The 17,147-nt window shown below is 43.5% G+C and overlaps 1 protein-coding gene across 1 annotated transcript in view; it reads right to left on the minus strand.

The window, feature by feature from the left end:
- cblb (Cbl proto-oncogene B, E3 ubiquitin protein ligase) overlaps positions 1-17,147 on the minus strand; it is a 201,502-nt gene that overhangs the window by 31,497 nt on the left and 152,858 nt on the right. Inside the window, exons 12-13 of the mRNA XM_039006030.1 lie at positions 12,301-12,660; positions 1,407-1,498 (exon numbers count right to left, since the gene is read on the minus strand). Of these exons, the coding sequence (XP_038861958.1) occupies positions 1,407-1,498; positions 12,301-12,660 (452 nt within the window). The remainder of the gene's footprint in view (positions 1-1,406; positions 1,499-12,300; positions 12,661-17,147) is intronic.

A 17,147-nucleotide genomic window follows, 5' to 3' on the forward strand; every position in this document is an offset into this window, starting at 1 on the left:
AGAAGGGTACCAGAAAATGTCTGCAGCATTGAAGGTCCCCAAGAACACAGTGGCCTCCATCATTCTTGAATGGACGAAGTTTGGAACCACCAAGACTCTTCCTAGAGCTGGACACCCGGCCAAACTGAGCAATCGGGGGAGAAGGGCCTTGGTCAGGGAGGTGACCAAGAACCAGATGGTCACTCGGACAGAGCTCTAGAGTTCCTCTGTAGAGATGAGAGAAACCTCCAGAAGGACAACAATCTCTGCAGCACTCCACCAATCAGACCTTTATGGTAGAGTGGCCAGACGGAAACCACTCCTCAGTAAAAGGCGCATGATAGCCCGCTTGGAGTTTGCCAAAAGGCACCTAAAGGACTCTCAGACCATGAGAAACAAGATTCTCTGGTCTGATGAAAGCAAGATTGAACTCTTTGGCCTGAATCGAGGGAAGATGAACGGAGCAAAGTACAGAGAGATCCTTGATGAAAACCTGCTCCAGAACGCTCAGGACCTCAGACTGGGGTGGACAACAGGACAACAACCCTGAGCACACAGCCAAGAAAACGCAGAAGTGGCTTCGGGACAAGTCATTATGGGGTATTGTGTGTAGATTGATGAGGAAAGAAATATTTAATAAATTGTAGAATAACGCTGTAACTAACAAAAGGCATATCTACCTCAATTATCTTGTATCCCTGTACATCGACTCAGCTATATACAGGGAGGGGGTACTAGTACTAAGTTATTGTTACTAATTGTGTATTTATTCCTGGTGTTATAACTATTTGTTTCTCTCTCTGCATTGTTGAGATGGTCCTGTAAGTAAGCATTTCATTGTTAGTCTACACCTGTTGTTTACGAAGCATGTGACAAATACAATTTGATTTCAAGGTTAAAGGTCCAATGCAGGTGTATTTATCTCAATATCAAATCATTTTTAGGGTAACAATGAAGTGCTTTACTGTGATTGTTTTCAATTAAAATGGTCAAAAGAAAACAAAAATAGCTTCTTAGCAAAGAGCAATTTCTCAAGCAAGATTTTTGCTAGAACTGTCTGGTAGTGGTCTAGGAGGGGAAAACTGAAAACTAGCTGTTATTGGCAGAGGTTTGGAACTCTCTTTCTTATTGGTCTATTAGCAAATTTACCACCTGGTGATGTCAGCAGGCAGGCCAAAACTCCATCCCACCAAAACAGGCAGAAATTTCAGGCAGTATTTCAAACAGCTCTTACACTAAAAGTGCATTATTATAATTTTCATAATTTTACAGTATTATTCCAACCTCATAGTGTGAAAATATATATAAAACACATATTGTACACCCATTCATAAAGCTTGGCCGCAAAAAATGAACAGACCATTGATTCAATAGTCATGCAATCTTTCAACGTATGTGTGTGTGACAATATTGCGGGAGAGACTCACTTGTGGCTGCCGTTGAGAGCGGGCAAGGGAGAGGAGTGTCGGAGAGGAGGAACGTCGTACTCATCACTGACATGGAGACCATTTGAGTAAGGCTGCAGACAGACATACAGACCAAGAGAGAGACACAGACTGACAAGGAGGAAACATCAGTATACAAAAGTGCACAAGTCTACGGTAATCCACTTATTTTCATTCATACAAGCAATCTCCATATACAAACATTGGCATTAGAATGGCCTTACTGAAGAGCTCAGTGGCTTTCAACTTGACACCATCCAACAAGTCAGTTCGTCAAATTTCTGCCCTGCTAGAGCTGCCCCGGTCAACTGTAAGTGCTGTTATTGTGAAGGGGAAATGCCTAGGAGCAACAATGGCTCAGCCGAGAAGTGGCAGGCCACACATGCTCACAGAACGGGAACGCCGAATGCTGAAGCGCGTAAAAATTGTCTGTCCTCAGTTGCAAAACTCACTTCCGTCAGCACAAGAACTGTTCGTCCGGAGCTTCATGAAATGGGTTTCCATGGCCAAGCAGCCGCGCACAAGCCTAAGATCACCATGTGCAATGCCAAGCATCGGCTGGAGTAGTGTAAAGCCTGCTGCCATTGGACTATGGAGCAGTGGAAACGCGTTCACTGGAGTGATGAATCACGCTTCACCATTTGGCAGTCTGACGGACAAATCAGTGCTGATGTGCTTTTTGGTGTTAATTTAAGGTTTGTGTAAGGCATAAGGTTAGCAGTGTGGTTAAGGTTTAAAAGATCTTATGACTTTGTGTCTGTGCCAGCTCGTGACTACCCTGCAGAGCTGTCCTCCCAATAAATGCCAACCTGCCAATCCTTTCCACATTGGGCAGAGGTTGGCATGCCCCCTGCAGACAACCACTTGGACACTGTGCCCACCTCATCTCCCACACTACCCCAGAGGACGCTACCCTCCAATTACAGGATTTCCCCCCCGTGGGTTCTGAGTAACCCATCTGGAGTGTGCTCACCTGGGTTGGGGTCAATGCTGAATCATTGCAATTATATTTACAAATTGATATTATGCCATTATTTTCTATGAGGTTTTTTCAAATGATGAATTTATCATAGTTCAAATGGAATTGACCTAGAGATCTTCATGGGTCTAAAAAGTCAAACCAGAACAGACCAGAGGACAATAATCAGACCCGAACACAAATGGACCCGACGACAATCAAATTGACCAACCTTGGTCTAAATTGACCAACCTTGGTGGCATTGTTGCCAGAACTCTACACTGCAAAATTGGCTGGAGGTGGACTTCAGTCACTCTGGCACAACTTGCATGGATAAGGCAGTATCTGGCTGCCATCCACACTGGGTCAGTTAGGGCAAGGCTAGCAGAGCGGGGCTATGAGGGCAGTAAATAGCGAGAGAGAGAGAGAGAGACATATCAGACCTATGCCCCTTCTGCCCACCCCATGCCTCCCGCCCCTGCGGCAAGGACCTCAATATGACAGCAGGACATATGACCAGGCCGTGAGAAGAGGAACAGGCCCAACCCCCACTATTACATCCGCCAAAGCCCCATCCTGCGACCTAAGAGGTATGTATCAGATGCTCAAAATGCTCTGCTCACACTTACTGTAATGGTCCTGGCCTAAACAACACAAAAACAACACTAGACACTATGGAACAGAAAGCGTTCACTATCTCATCCTGGAATATACAAGGTCTGAGGTCATCTGCCTTTGCCCTAAAGAGCAGGAACCCAGACTTCATCAAAGAAATTGGAAATACAGACATTGTCATCCTACAAGAAACATGGTATAAAGGAGATGGACCCACTGGTTGCCCTCTAGGTTACAGAGAGCTGGTAGTCCCATCCACCAAACTACCAGGTGTGAAACTGGGAAGATACTCAGGGGATATGCTAATTTGGTATAGAGCTAACCCACTAACCCACTCTATTAAATTAGTCAAAACAGGAACATTTTACATCTGGCTAGAAATTAATAAAGAAATTATCTCAACAGAGAAAAATGTCCTCATGTGTGCTACCTATATCCCCCCACTAGAATCCCCATACTTTAACGATGACAGCTTCTCCATCCTAGAGAGGGAGATCAACAATTTCCAGGCCCAGGGACATGTACGAGTCTGTGGTGACCTAAATGCCAGAACAAGACAAGAACCTGACACCCTCAGCACACAGGGGGACAAACACCTACCTGGATGTGACAGCAATCTTTCCCCCATATGCCCCCCTAGACACAACTACGACAACATAACCAACAAAAACGGGTCACAACTCCTGCAGCTCTGTCGGACACTGGGTACTGTTAAAGTAATTTAAATGTTGAAAGATAAGGATGAAATAATTCCACCCTGAAACCATATAATTGTATGAAATTGATTAGAATCATAAAAGTATTATTAATGATGTGTGTAGTTTTAGTCAGAATTAGGGTAAAACAATATATCTGTACAATATATCTTTATAGTATCTTAAACACAGACTGTCTGAGCAAATTTGTTGCAAAATAGGAAGCCGATTCTAGATTTAATTTTGGATTGGAGATGTTTAATATGAGTCTGGAAGGAGAGTTTACAGTCTAACCAGACACCTAGGTATTTGTAGTTGTCCACATATTCTAAGTCACAACCGCCCCGAGTAGTGATGGTAGTCGGGTGGGCAGGTGCGGGCAGCGATCGGTTGAAAAGAATGCATTTGGTTATACTAGCGTTTAAGAGCAGTTAGAGGCCACGGAAGAAGTGTTGTGTGGCATTGAAGCTCATTTGGAGGTCTGTTAACACAGTGTCCAAAGAAGGGACAGATGTATACAGAATGGTGTCGTCAAGCGTAGTGGTGGATCATGGGAAACACCCGCAGCAAGAGCAACATCGTTGATATATACAGAGAAAAGAGTCGGCCTGAGAATTGAACCCTGTGGCACCCCCATAGAGACTGCCAGAGGTCCGGACAACAGGCCCTCCGATTTGACACACTGAACTCTGCCTGAGAAGTAGTTGGTGAACCAGGCGAGGCAGTCATTTGAGAAACCAAGGCTGTTGAGTCTGCCGATAAGAATGTGGTGATTGACAGAGTCGAAAGCCTTGGCCAGGTCGATAAAGACGGCTGCACAGTACTGTCTTTTATCGATGGCGATTATGATATTGTTTAGGACCTTGAGCGTGGCAGAGGTGCACCCGTGACCAGCTCGAAAACCGGATTGCACAGCGGAGAAGGTATGGTGGGATTCGAAATGGTCAGTGATCTGTTTATTAACTTGGCTTTCAAAGACTTTAGAAAGGCAGGGCAGGATGGATATAGGTATATAACAGTTTGGGTCTAGAGTGTCACCCCCTTTGAAGAGGGGGATGACCGCGGCAGCTTTCCATTCTTTAGGGATCTCGGACGATACGAAAGAGAGGTTGAACAGACTGGTAATAGGGGTTGCAACAATGAAGGTAGATAATTATTTAGAAAGAGAGGGTCCAGATTGTCTAGCCCAGCTGATTTGTATTGGTCCAGGTTTTGCAGCTCTTTCAGAACATCTGCTACCTGGAGAAGCTGGGGAGGCTTGGGCAAGTAGCTGCGGGGGGTGTGGAGCCGAAGTTGGGCTAGCCAGGATGAAAGCATGGCCAGCCGTAGAGAAATGCTTATTGACATTCTCGATTATCGTAGATTTATCAATTGTGACTGTGTTACCTAGCCTCAGTGCAGTGGGCAGCTGGGAGGTAGTGCTCTTATTCTCCATAGACCCTACAGTGTCCCAAAACTCTTTGGAGTTAGAGCTACAGGATGCACATTTCTGTTTGAAAAAGCTAGCCTTTGCTTTCCTGACTGACTGGGTGTATTGGTTCCTGACTTCCCTGAAAAGTTGCATATCCCGGGGACTATTCGATGCTAGTGTAGTCCGCCACAGGATGTTTTTGTGCTGGTCGAGGGCAGTCAGGTCTGGAGTGAACCAAGGGCTATATCTGTCCTTAGTTCTACATTTTTTGAAAGGTGCATGCTTATTTAAGATGGTGAGGAAATTACTTTTAAAGAATGACCAGGCATCCTCGACTGACGGGATGAGGTCAATATCCTTCCAGGATACCCGGACAGGTCAAGGCCTGTTCCTGAGGGAGCCGTATATCCTCCGCCTTAGGCTCGTCAGAGCGTTGAAATAAGAAAAAGAATTCTGCTTGTCCGTGGTGAGTAATCGCAGTCCTGATGTCTAGAAGTTATTTTAGGTCATAAGAGACGGTAGCGGCAACATTATGTACAAAAATAGTAAAAAAAATAATTTACAAAAAACGCAGATAAACGAACACAATCGGTTGGGGGTACGTAAAACGTCTGCCTTCTGCTCCGGCGCCATTTTAAGATGATAGCCTATACAGGTATGATTAATCATTGCAAGTTCATTGACATCCAACTACCACATTACTGATCCAGTATTGATGATTCATTAACGTCTATAAATTGATGAAAATCGTTTTTGCAGCTTCCAACTACTCAAGGGACAGGTGGAGATAACCAGGAAACAAAAGCAGAAAAGGAAAAGATACTGCTAGCCGTGGGAACTGCTTTGAGAATGGAACAATTAAAAGAAATGGCAAAAACGTATGACGACAAACGAGCACCAACTCTTGAACAAAATCATTTTCTACAGGAACAAAATCGTCTTTTACAGGAACAACTCGATTTCGCCAAAAAGAAACACGACAAAATCCATGCCAAACTAGATCAATCTGACAAGTTATCTACAAACAGGGGCACGCAACTTGATAACATGCATGCAGTTTTAATGAACGTTCCTCAAAGCAATAATGTTCTAGTCCAAATGCTGCAGACCAAAGATGATCACTTAATGAACACAATGACTAAGTTGGATGACAAAACAGCGGAACTCATGAACTCAAGTCACTGACCAAATGAGTGATGAGAGAACCCAGGTGAGGAAGATGGAAAAATGTATCTCTAAGCAAGCGGAGGAAATCTCATCACTGAATCTCTCGCTCCGCACTCAAGACCTCTACCTGCAAGCCATGACAGATAAGTATGAGGCCGAAAGAAGCCAGTGTGACACAAGTGTCTAACAAAAGTACTCTAAGGGCCCAGGGGGACTCAAGTGCTATGCAGCAGAATACCACCCTTAGGTACCACCTGGAGGAACTCCAGAACAGTCACGCGCTACAGCGTGACTTCCCAACAAAGCAATCAAGCTCGCATCCGGAGCTCAGTACACAAAGGAGGGAAGACGACACAAGGTTTCAGACTTTACCTCTCTCAGGTGTCCCTCAGTCTTTCCTCTTGGCCATTCGGCACACAGAGTAATATGGCGCCTCCTCGCCAACAAAGCTTGGCTTCTCCTCTCGGCCTTTTGGCCCATTCGTCCCCACAGGTTGAAGCAAACCCTCTCCGTGCACTTGGTGCTGAACGCCTTGACAAAATCGTCAAACATTTCTGCACCTTTGACCCCCGTTCCAGGTAAGCTGAACGACACTGAGACGTTCTTAGCAGACATACAGGACGCCAGGGATGGCTACCCGTACTGACAGGCTTTACCTGTTGAAGCGAACTTTGAATAGACAGGTGACAAGGTTCATCTGTCTATAAGAGCAACACGTGCAAAACGACTATGGGAAACTTCCCACGGCTTTGAAGATAGAATTCAGTGGTTCTGCGCCTTTCAAACACGACAGCTCGCTGGCTAACACTGTCAAACAAGCTCGGGAGTGAACACCCCAAGCATACTATCATAGGCTTTGTTCAGCTTACTTTGGCCTACTCACTGAAACAGGAATGGAATAGCTACTACCATTCAAACAAAATGTTTCTGTCGAACATGTATGCCCACGTTGGTTTGCAAATCTCAGAACTCAGCTTTTGAGGCATCAAAAGTGAGCCGTGCTAAGAGCCCTGACATCTCGGTTTTCAATATTGAACAGGAGCACTCACTCCAGGTAGAGGGTGCATTATCAGCGATAGAAGAGTTGAGAGATGACACACAACAAAGGTATCTACCACGAAACCGCGATACCAATAACCACGGCGGTCAAAATACCTATAAAGAACATTGAAAGTGAACCGACTACCGCTACAATCAACCTGATCGCTACGTTCCTACACCCAACCCAAACAAATTGTCAGGGCACAAGGGTAGCAAAGGGTTGAATGACGATCAAAACGTAGACCAACACTCCGTAAAAGACCTGCTAAGAGAAGTACAAAAGAGCAAAAACATTTGAGAAAGAGGAAAAAGATACGTTTTTATTTTATTTCACCTTTATTTAACCAGGTAGGCCAGTTGAGAACAAGTTCTCATTTACAACTGCAACCTAGCCAAGATAAAGCAAAGCAGTGCGACAAAAACAACAACACAGGGTTAAACATGGAATAAACAAACGTACAGTCAGTAACACAATAGAAAAAAATTTGCTAATATTGTCACCCATCAGATTATTCTTGATTTAATCTCGTCTTTGATTTAAAATGGACCATTATCATGCACCGGTATTTTTATATATTTTTTTATTTATTTAACTAGGCAAGTAAGTTAAGAACAAATTCTTATTTACAATGATGGGATGTACATCATGTAATCTATGCACTTAAATAGCGAATGGAGGACGCTTTCCCTGTGGTTTATTTTCATGCTAGCCAGGTAGTCTATACTCCTGTTGTAAATATAAGCAATGTGCTTAATGTTAGGAAAGTTGAGAAATAAATATTGTCAGCCTATAGAAAGCTGATCCTCCTATTTTTATAAACAGCCATCACTCTGTTTTCTCCTGCAATTCCATAGCCTTTAGAAATGTTGCGCAACATGAGCCCATGAAGTGTGTAATTCAATTTTAGAATACATTTGCATTGATATCAGAGTGATTAGAGGGAGAATGTAGCATAATCGGAGCTTGAAGAAGCCTAATTACCATGATTACACGGTCATGGGGAATTTGACTGCCTTCGTGACTCGTGACCGCCGGTGTGGCGGTAATACGTTCACCACAACAGCCCTACTGTGAGGGAGTTTTGCCGGGTGTGCGCAAATTGGACTGAGGTGATTTTGGGGAACAACGACAGAGTTCGCTAGAGGGACAGTATGAGGGTAGCCAGCTCCTCACTCGCTATTCTTGTTTAATTTTGTAGTCACCGGATTCGCCATCATCCTCGAGAGACAGATGAAAAACCTCCTGGCTAGCCAAGCTAGTTGGTACAGCTAGCTAAGCTAGCTAGCTAGCTACTCTACCATCAGCATCCTAATGATCTATGACTACATCATCACCGGCTACCTGCAGTTGTTCTTCAATTACCTCTTGGCATCGATGGAGCTCTCTGGTTGTTACTTTCACCTGCTAAATCCCATGGAATCATTGGCCCTCTCGTTGACGGATGCTGGCTACGCTCCCTCTGTCCAGTTCACCTTTGGATGGACGGTAACATTAGTGTTTAACCCCTCTGTGTTTAACCCCTCCGTGTCCAAGGACCAAACTTTTTTATATTAATTTTGGGGCGCCCCAAGGTTTTATTGATTGTAAGACTTTAGTTGAGAGCTCTCAGGTGTTTTAACTTCACTATCTGCCGTCTTTAAGGAACCTATATATATACTGGTACCAGTTTCAAACCAGCTTCAGCGTACTAAGGTTCTAAATTGGGAAAGCAACATTAGCTACAGTCCTTTTAATCCCCCCTGGTTTCACCTGTTTACAGGATTTGATCCATATTTGATATGTGGTTGTACAATTGCTATACTGTTGATTTTTGATATATGTCTTATTCGAATCATTTTCTCATTTTTTGATTTCAACATTATACCATTTACAATTCATCTCAGGTTTTACTAGGTCCAGTATTATTCTGTGGTCCTCTGGTGGTTCATTGTCCTTTTTGATAATTGCTATGTTCTTAAATTTTTGTTCTGTTCTATTTTGGACCATTATCTTTAATTTTAATAAAGTCCACTAACGTGGAAGAAAAAGGTAATTCTGTTGTCACTGTGTGGGTGTCACACCCTGATCTGTTTCACCTGCCCTTGTGCTTGTCTCCACCCTCCTCCAGGTGTCGCCCATCTTCCCCATTATCCCCTGGGTACTTATACCTGTGTTCTCTGTTTGTCTGTTGCCAGTTCGTCTTGTTTGTCAAGTCAACCACCGGTTTGTCTCAGCTCCTGCTTTTCCCCAGTCTCCCTTTTTCTCACTCTCCTGGTATTGACTTTTGCCTGTCCTGACTCTGAGCCCGCCTGCCTGACCACTCTGCCTGCCCCTGACCCGTCCTGTGCCTTTGCCCCTACTCTGGATTACCAACCTCTGCCTGACCTGACCCTGAGCCTGCCTGCAGTCCTGTACCTTTGCCCCACTACTCTGGATTATCGACTCCCGCCTGACTTGACCTGTCGTTTGCCTGCCCCTGTTGCTGTAATAAACATTGTTACTTCAACACAGTTGAAACGTGATAGTGGGTCTATCATTTAGTTTCCTAATGAGCTGGATATAACCTTTAACCTGTTTATGATTATTAGGTGGAGGCACCACACTGTTCTATACATGGTACATATACAGTCTCATGGTATATCTTACCCCTATATCGTTCATGGGCGTACTGACTCATAGTGTTACCCATACAGTGTCCTGTAGGCTTACATGCTACCCATACACCCCCTTCTCCACTACTGCCACTCATCTATATATATACGCCTCACCTGATAGAACCCAGGTCTTATCTGTCTATCAGTACTAGCCTAGTTAAAGTCATAACAAAGCTGCCTGAAGAAAGAGGGGTCACACAAACTAGCCATTATCACTCCAATAATTTAGGAAGGTGTCTCCAGCTGTCTTGGACATTTAACATGATTTGAACTCTAAGTACCTACATATCAAACCCATTCAGAACAGTGGGTGTGATATTTCAACCCTGGTGTGAAGTCTCGCCCCCTCATGAACCACAAGATTTGGCAACTAAGCATTTCAATTTTTAGAGTTAAACTGTCCAGACCCACGTCATCAGCCCCTCCCCACCAATACACGCAGACACGCAACCCCCCCTCCTGACTAGCCCATCACAACTTCAAGCATTCTCACAGGTTAAGGTATTTGGACAATGGGGTGTAGGATTCATACCCAGACGTCACCCTGGCCTTACAACCCATACACTAGCCCAACCCATACACTAGCCCTTGACCAGCACACACACACACACACAAACACAAACAAACACACAAACACTGATAGACACACAAAGACACAGAAAAACAGACATATGCAAACTGGGGTAAAAACGTGGGTGTAAATAAAACATTAACATGTTGTATTATGTTTTAATCACCAAACAATTCTCTGGTTATTAATAAATTGTCCAGACCCACATCAGCAGCCCTCCCCACTAATACAGGTGCTGAAACTAGCCCTGCGGTTAACAGCAGTGGGACAGTAACTGAAAGGTCACTGGTTCGATCCCCGAGCCAATGTGCCATTGAGCAAGGCATTCAACCCTACTTGCTCCAGTAACTCACTCTGGATAAGAGCTTTTGCTAAATTACTCAAATGTAAATGTAAAAATGCACACATGCACAGCATGTACCTGCTGTACTGAGGGGACACAGGAGTAAATAACTATCATCCGCGTAGAGATGAATGATACAGATAGACCAATATTATTTATATAAATAGTGAAGAGAACAGGGCACGAAATAGATCCCTGCGGCACACCTTTCGTAAAATCGAGGAAACTACATTTGATATCGTCAGTAAGCACACATTTTGTCCTGTCCGTCAGATCGTTCTTGAACCAATTGCAAGATGCCTGATCTCTGCCTATTTCAGACAAGCTTTGAACAAGTCAGACATGGTCAAATGTATCAAATGCCTTGGACAGGTCAATAAATAAGGCAGCACAATGATTTGTATGGTCTGTAATGGCACATAATCTAAGACAAGTGTAGCCACCGAAATAGTGCTGTGTACAGGTGTAAAACCAGCTTGGTGCTCATTAAGACGTTTAAACAGTTGAGCTGAGAGTTGGCCAGGGAGTGTAAAACTTTGACAAGGCAAGAAAACTTGTAAATCGGACAGTAGTTGTCCAAGTCAGAAGGATTGCCTTCTTTGTGTAGGGGGAGGACTTGTGCCGCCAGAAAGCTGCTGCAAAAAGGGATCAAGTGACTCAGCCCCAGTGGATTTTTTCTCAGTAACCCACTATTTACTAATCCATTAGAAATGCTTCATTATGTGGAGTTATTATAAAGTCTTACCTATTGTTAGAATAACAGCAACATGCCCCTCTGATGTTTTTGTTTGTTTGTGGGTGTATTTGAGAAAAAGAGTTCAAATGAGTGAGCGAGAGATACACAGAACAAAGGTGAAAATCAGCTAATATTCAGCAAACCACGTTTCTATGTTGCAAATGCATAAATCAACTCAATTATCTCACAAACCCCAACACTTGCAAGAACAGTCCCTGTTGTGGTGAATGACGCACAGTACTACATAGAGCCATGACTACATGGAGCTCTGTTCCACATCAGGTAACTGATGCAAGCAGTCAAATTTGATATAAAAAACAGATACAATTACACCTTATGGAACAGCGGGGACCGTGAATGAGACACGAACATATGCATACACACACACGATAACATTCGCACTACACACACACGCACACATGGATTTTGTGTTGTAGATATGTGGTAGTAGAGTAAGGGTCGGAGGGCACACACTTAATGTGTTGTGAAATGTGTTGTGAATGTATTGTAATGTTTTCAAAATGTTGTATCTAGAAGAAAAAGAAACGCACACCTATTTAGGCGAGGTGTTGGCTAGCGGAGTAGAAAACCTAAAAATAAAAGGAGAGCCGCGCCACTCTAGGAGCTCAGATGCAAAAATGTAATTGTTGTATAACAATTAATGTTGTAGAACATGTGCGCTAACAGAACCCTAGTGATTCTTACCTTGGGGTTCTCCATGAGGGCCTCTATTCTGGGATGCGAGCCGCCAATGCCTGCATCCGCCAAGGGCCAGCTGAGTGGTCTACCGTTGCCATCAGACTGGGCAGAGTGGACCAGCTTGGAGGAGCGGTCAGCCCCTGTCCCCGTTTTGTGGGGGTCCACCAGGGGGCTCTCTTTGGGGCACCAGGCCTCAGGGGGTAGCGCGGGGTCACAGGGCACGGTGGAGGACGGGTCCAAGGAGACACATCCATCTGGTGGGATGGGTGGTGGGCGCTCAGGAGGTGGTGGAGGCGGAGGGTCCCTCTTGGGGGGCGGGGGAGCAGGCAAAGGCTTGTCTTGCTTTCTGTCCAGCCCTGGAGAGGACTTGGGGAGGAGGGCATGTGTTCATTTTACACTACACAGATATAAACAGTGTTGAAGCAGGACGACATATCAATCAAATGTATTTTATGAAGGAAGCATGTTGTTTTACTTCACACACACACACACACACACACACACACACACACACACATGCCTGCCTGCACGCACACACACACACACATCCTTTGATTGTTTGCTGTTGTATTTGTGCTGTTGCTAGTGTTTTCGGTCTATGTTATTTCTGTCTTACATTGTTTTTTTGTGTTTTTTTTTTTTATCCGCCCCTGTTCCCACAGGAGGCCTTTTGCCTCTTGCTAGGCCATCATTGTAAATACAAATATGTTCTTAATTGACTTGCCTGTTTAAATAAAAGGTTGAGTAAACATTTTAAATAAAGTATTTTTATACCAGCAGTTATCGCAAAGTGCTAACCCCACTAAGCTAACATATGAAATTGTTTAAAGAAGCTCATACCATGGATCATTTAGCTATTGATTTAGAATTTTAGGACCCCTTTAGGTTTAAAAAAAAACATTTTGGGGATGAAACATTGAATTTAGCCTTACTGCTATTAGCCCATAGAAACGCACTGAATAACAGATTCATACATGGAAAAACAGATAGTCCAAACATACATCAAAAGGACGTATGTTTTAAAGTGTCAGTCCTATGTCTGAGGTGGGAAAGACAATTTTTGTGATGCCTCCTGGTATGGCAAACACGGCTGTAGCCTTGCCACCTTCCACCGCAAATGTGCAAGGCCGAACACGGCGGATGCGGTAGATTGAGACACAGCCCATGCAAAAAACAAACAGATATCACACAAAAAACAAACAGATATCACTAGATTTTTCTGGGCATTTTTTATTATGCTAACTCAATTTCTGCCCGGGCGCACACGTCGATTCTAGGGGACACCCAGCCTGAAACCCCCAAAGAGCAAGCAATGCAGAGGCAGAAGCTCACTGGCTAGGAAAAACTCCCTAGAAGGCAGGCACCTAGGAAGAAACCTAGAGAGGAACCAGGCTCCGAGGGATGGCATCAACCAGCACCAACGCATTCAACTTTCGAGAGTTCTGGAGATCCTTCCACAAGTTGCAAAAAAACTTAACGCAGATCTACCTAACTCAGTGGAGACCGAAGGGATCTCCAGAGTTAGCCATCCCTATGGTCGGGTCTGGTGACGCATGTCTGAAGTTTGCACAAGAGGACTTTAAACAAAAATAGAGCAGAGCATTTGTATTTAAGGATCCTCAGGAGTGATAAAGTCAATCTCTCCTCCACTTTGAGCCATTGACCTGCATCTTATTAATGTTACCTCTCTGTGTACATTTAGGGGCTAGCCGTGCTGCTCTGTTCTAAACCAATTGTAATTTTCCTAAGTACCTCTTTGTGGCACCTGACCACACAACTGAACAGTGTCCAGCTGCAGGACCTGCCTTGTTGATAGTGTTGTTAAGAAGGTAGAGCAGCACTTTATTATGGACAGACTTCTCACCATCTTAGCTACTGTTGTATCAATATGTTTTGACCATGACGGTTTTACAATCCAGGGCTAGTCCAAGCAGTTAAGTCACCTCAACGTGCTCAATTTCCACATGATTTATTACAATATTTAGTTGAGGTTTAGGGTTTAGTGAATGATTTGTCTCAAATACAACGCCACCCACTCTGAAACTAGCTGCAGCTCTTTGTTAAGTGTTGCAGTGATTTCACTCTCTGTAGTAGCTGACGTGTATAGTGTCGAGTTATCCTCATACATAGACACACTGGCTTTACTCAAGGCCAGTAGGCATGTTGTTAGTAAAGATTGAAAAAAGTAAGGGACCTAGCTGCCCTGGGGAATTCCTGATTCTACCTGCATTGATCTATGAGATTTAAGAGAGGGCCAACATACTTCCTGATACAGAATGCAGTGATGTGTAATGAACCTATCGCACGTAATACAATGTGATACACTTTTCCTATAAAAAGGAAGCCCACTTTTTAACTAACTCATCAATATGCTTTTTGAAAGATAGCTTTTCATCAATCCTGATACCCAGATATTTATAAGCGGCGACGCGATCAATCCAATATACATGAGCATAAATCATCAACCTTTTTGAAAAATAACATATACTTAGTTTTACCTTGCATCACTTAACCCTTTACACTTGTGGGAATTGGCCTATGTGGATAGGGCTAAATTGAAACGTTTCTTAAAGAATAAATAGGAAATGCATACACATAACCATGGTAGCAATTGAAAGGAACCGTTTGGGAATAATGGGGAAATGATTAGATCAAAGGTGAGTACACAACAATTCACCTGACACAAGACCGAATCCAAACATTGCACTGTTTGACATTTACTGTACTTTTCTCCACATTTGTTGATGACGAAATCTGAAAAAAACTCAGGATACATTCAGTAACACGATAAGACTATTTCTCGAAAATTTGGGGTAGGTGCAACATAAGACAAAAAACATGACAAGGATTTGAGTAGAAGACTAACTACTTTTTTCAAATCTACTTTTCGGAGCGCTCCTAACTGTGCTGTTAAGAAAATAGAGCCAGCACGCTTGTAGTCGTTCTGTTTGGAACACAACCCTCTATCCCCGCCATCACACAATCACTGTTTTTGTTTACTTAATCCCCCAAAAAAGTCCATTATAAATCGCAATTTGGGTCAGGTGGGCATAATTGCAAATCTTGTTCTATTGCCACATGACTAGCTAAGCATAAATACATAAGTATAAGTATAAAATATGATATTACAGATATTACAGTTCAGAGAAACAGATGGGTATTTGTGTGTGCATAGAAAGGGGTCATGAGTGCATTCAGGTGAATTTACTTCACAATAAAAAAAAAACAGGCTTGTTCTATTCAGAACATCAGGGTATGACGCCACGTCGTCTTGTAACTGTACATAAAACATGGTGGTAATAAACGTTAACACTGTATATGACATGAGTTTTACGATTTGGAAATGTGAAGGGCACATTTGGACTGACGGGTGTTTGACTTTCGTGTACGTATGATATATACAACGCAGCATTTGTTATCATCCTCAACGTCTCATCTTACAAAATACATCATGTAATCTACATTTACAACATTTCCCTCATTCAGACAACAACATTTTTCAAAATGTCCCTAATTACCGCGAAGGACGAAGTAAGTTCTTGTCCCGCGCGGTGCTCAAGTTCAGAACGGGTGTCAGTCAAAACCCATACAGCGCTGATGATGCGCAAAGCCAGAGCTCTGGTGTCATGTATAGCATGTTACTGTACAGCCACTACGTCCAAATTTAGAAGCCTAGTAGTGCCCAAATCTGCCATTTTCAACATGTATACAGGTACGAGTGTTAGAAATACAAAATATATAGCTAAGTGAAAAATTACAATCTGGTTTTCATGCCCACCACAGCACAGAGACAGCCTTAGTTAAAGTGGTAAATTACCTTTAAGCCAACACAGATGCCAAACAGCTCTCTGTCCCGAGTACTCTTTGATTTAAGTGCTGCATTCAACACTGCTGACCATGATGTCCTTCTGGACAGACTGGAGAGGTGGGTTGGCCTCTACGGTCCAGTTCTAAATTGGTTTAGGACCTATTGAACCGGGTCGAGAGTTTTTTTTGTCACCAATTGTGAACATAACCCAGAGAAAATAGATATCACATGTGGCAAGGTATCGCAAGGTTCAATTTTGGGTCCGGTACTGTTCAGTTTATATATGTACCCCTTGGCAGTGTTATCAGCGAGCATGACATTGACTTTCACTGCTACACAACATTACATTTCTGTGTCCCCAGAGGTTTTCAGCTCCACGGATAAATCATTAGACTGTATTAGTGATTTAAATACTTGGATGGCTCACAACTTCCTCCAGCTAAATCAAGACAAGGCCGAGGTACGTATTATTGGAGCCAAAGCACAGAGAGAGAATCTGGAAGCAGATTTGAATTCACAGGCAATAAAGATAAAACACCAGGTAAAAAACGTAGGTGTCATTTTAGATTCTGAACTCAATTTCGAATCCCACATTAGGAATGTGACCAAAATAGCTTTTTACCACATGAACATTGCCAAGGTGCGGCCGTTTCTCTCAGGCTGATACAGAGAGACTCATCCATGCTTTTATTACAAGAAGGCTTGACTACTGTAACATGCTGACCAGACCGGACACGTAGAGTGCGTGAGCGCTGCAAAATAAATTTAGAAATCCATGTTATTCAATTATTGCACCCACACTGCCCGCGTGCGCCAACGAGCGTCTGCGATGCCAAGGGCTAAAATAGAAGTCATTCCTATTTCTGATGCAGATCGCGCTGCAAGTCCTGCCTCTCCCATCTCCTCATTGGTTATACCCACGTGGGTGATTGAAAGACGAACTGTTTTGCCGGTCGTCGTGGCAATACTATGAAAGTTTAGATGCCAATCACCATATAAGTTCAAAGATGAAAAAGCCTGGAAGGAGGAGAGATGACTAGAAACG

Source organism: Salvelinus namaycush, chromosome 12 (genome assembly GCF_016432855.1).
Source record: "Salvelinus namaycush isolate Seneca chromosome 12, SaNama_1.0, whole genome shotgun sequence".
Lineage (NCBI taxonomy): Eukaryota > Metazoa > Chordata > Actinopteri > Salmoniformes > Salmonidae > Salvelinus > Salvelinus namaycush.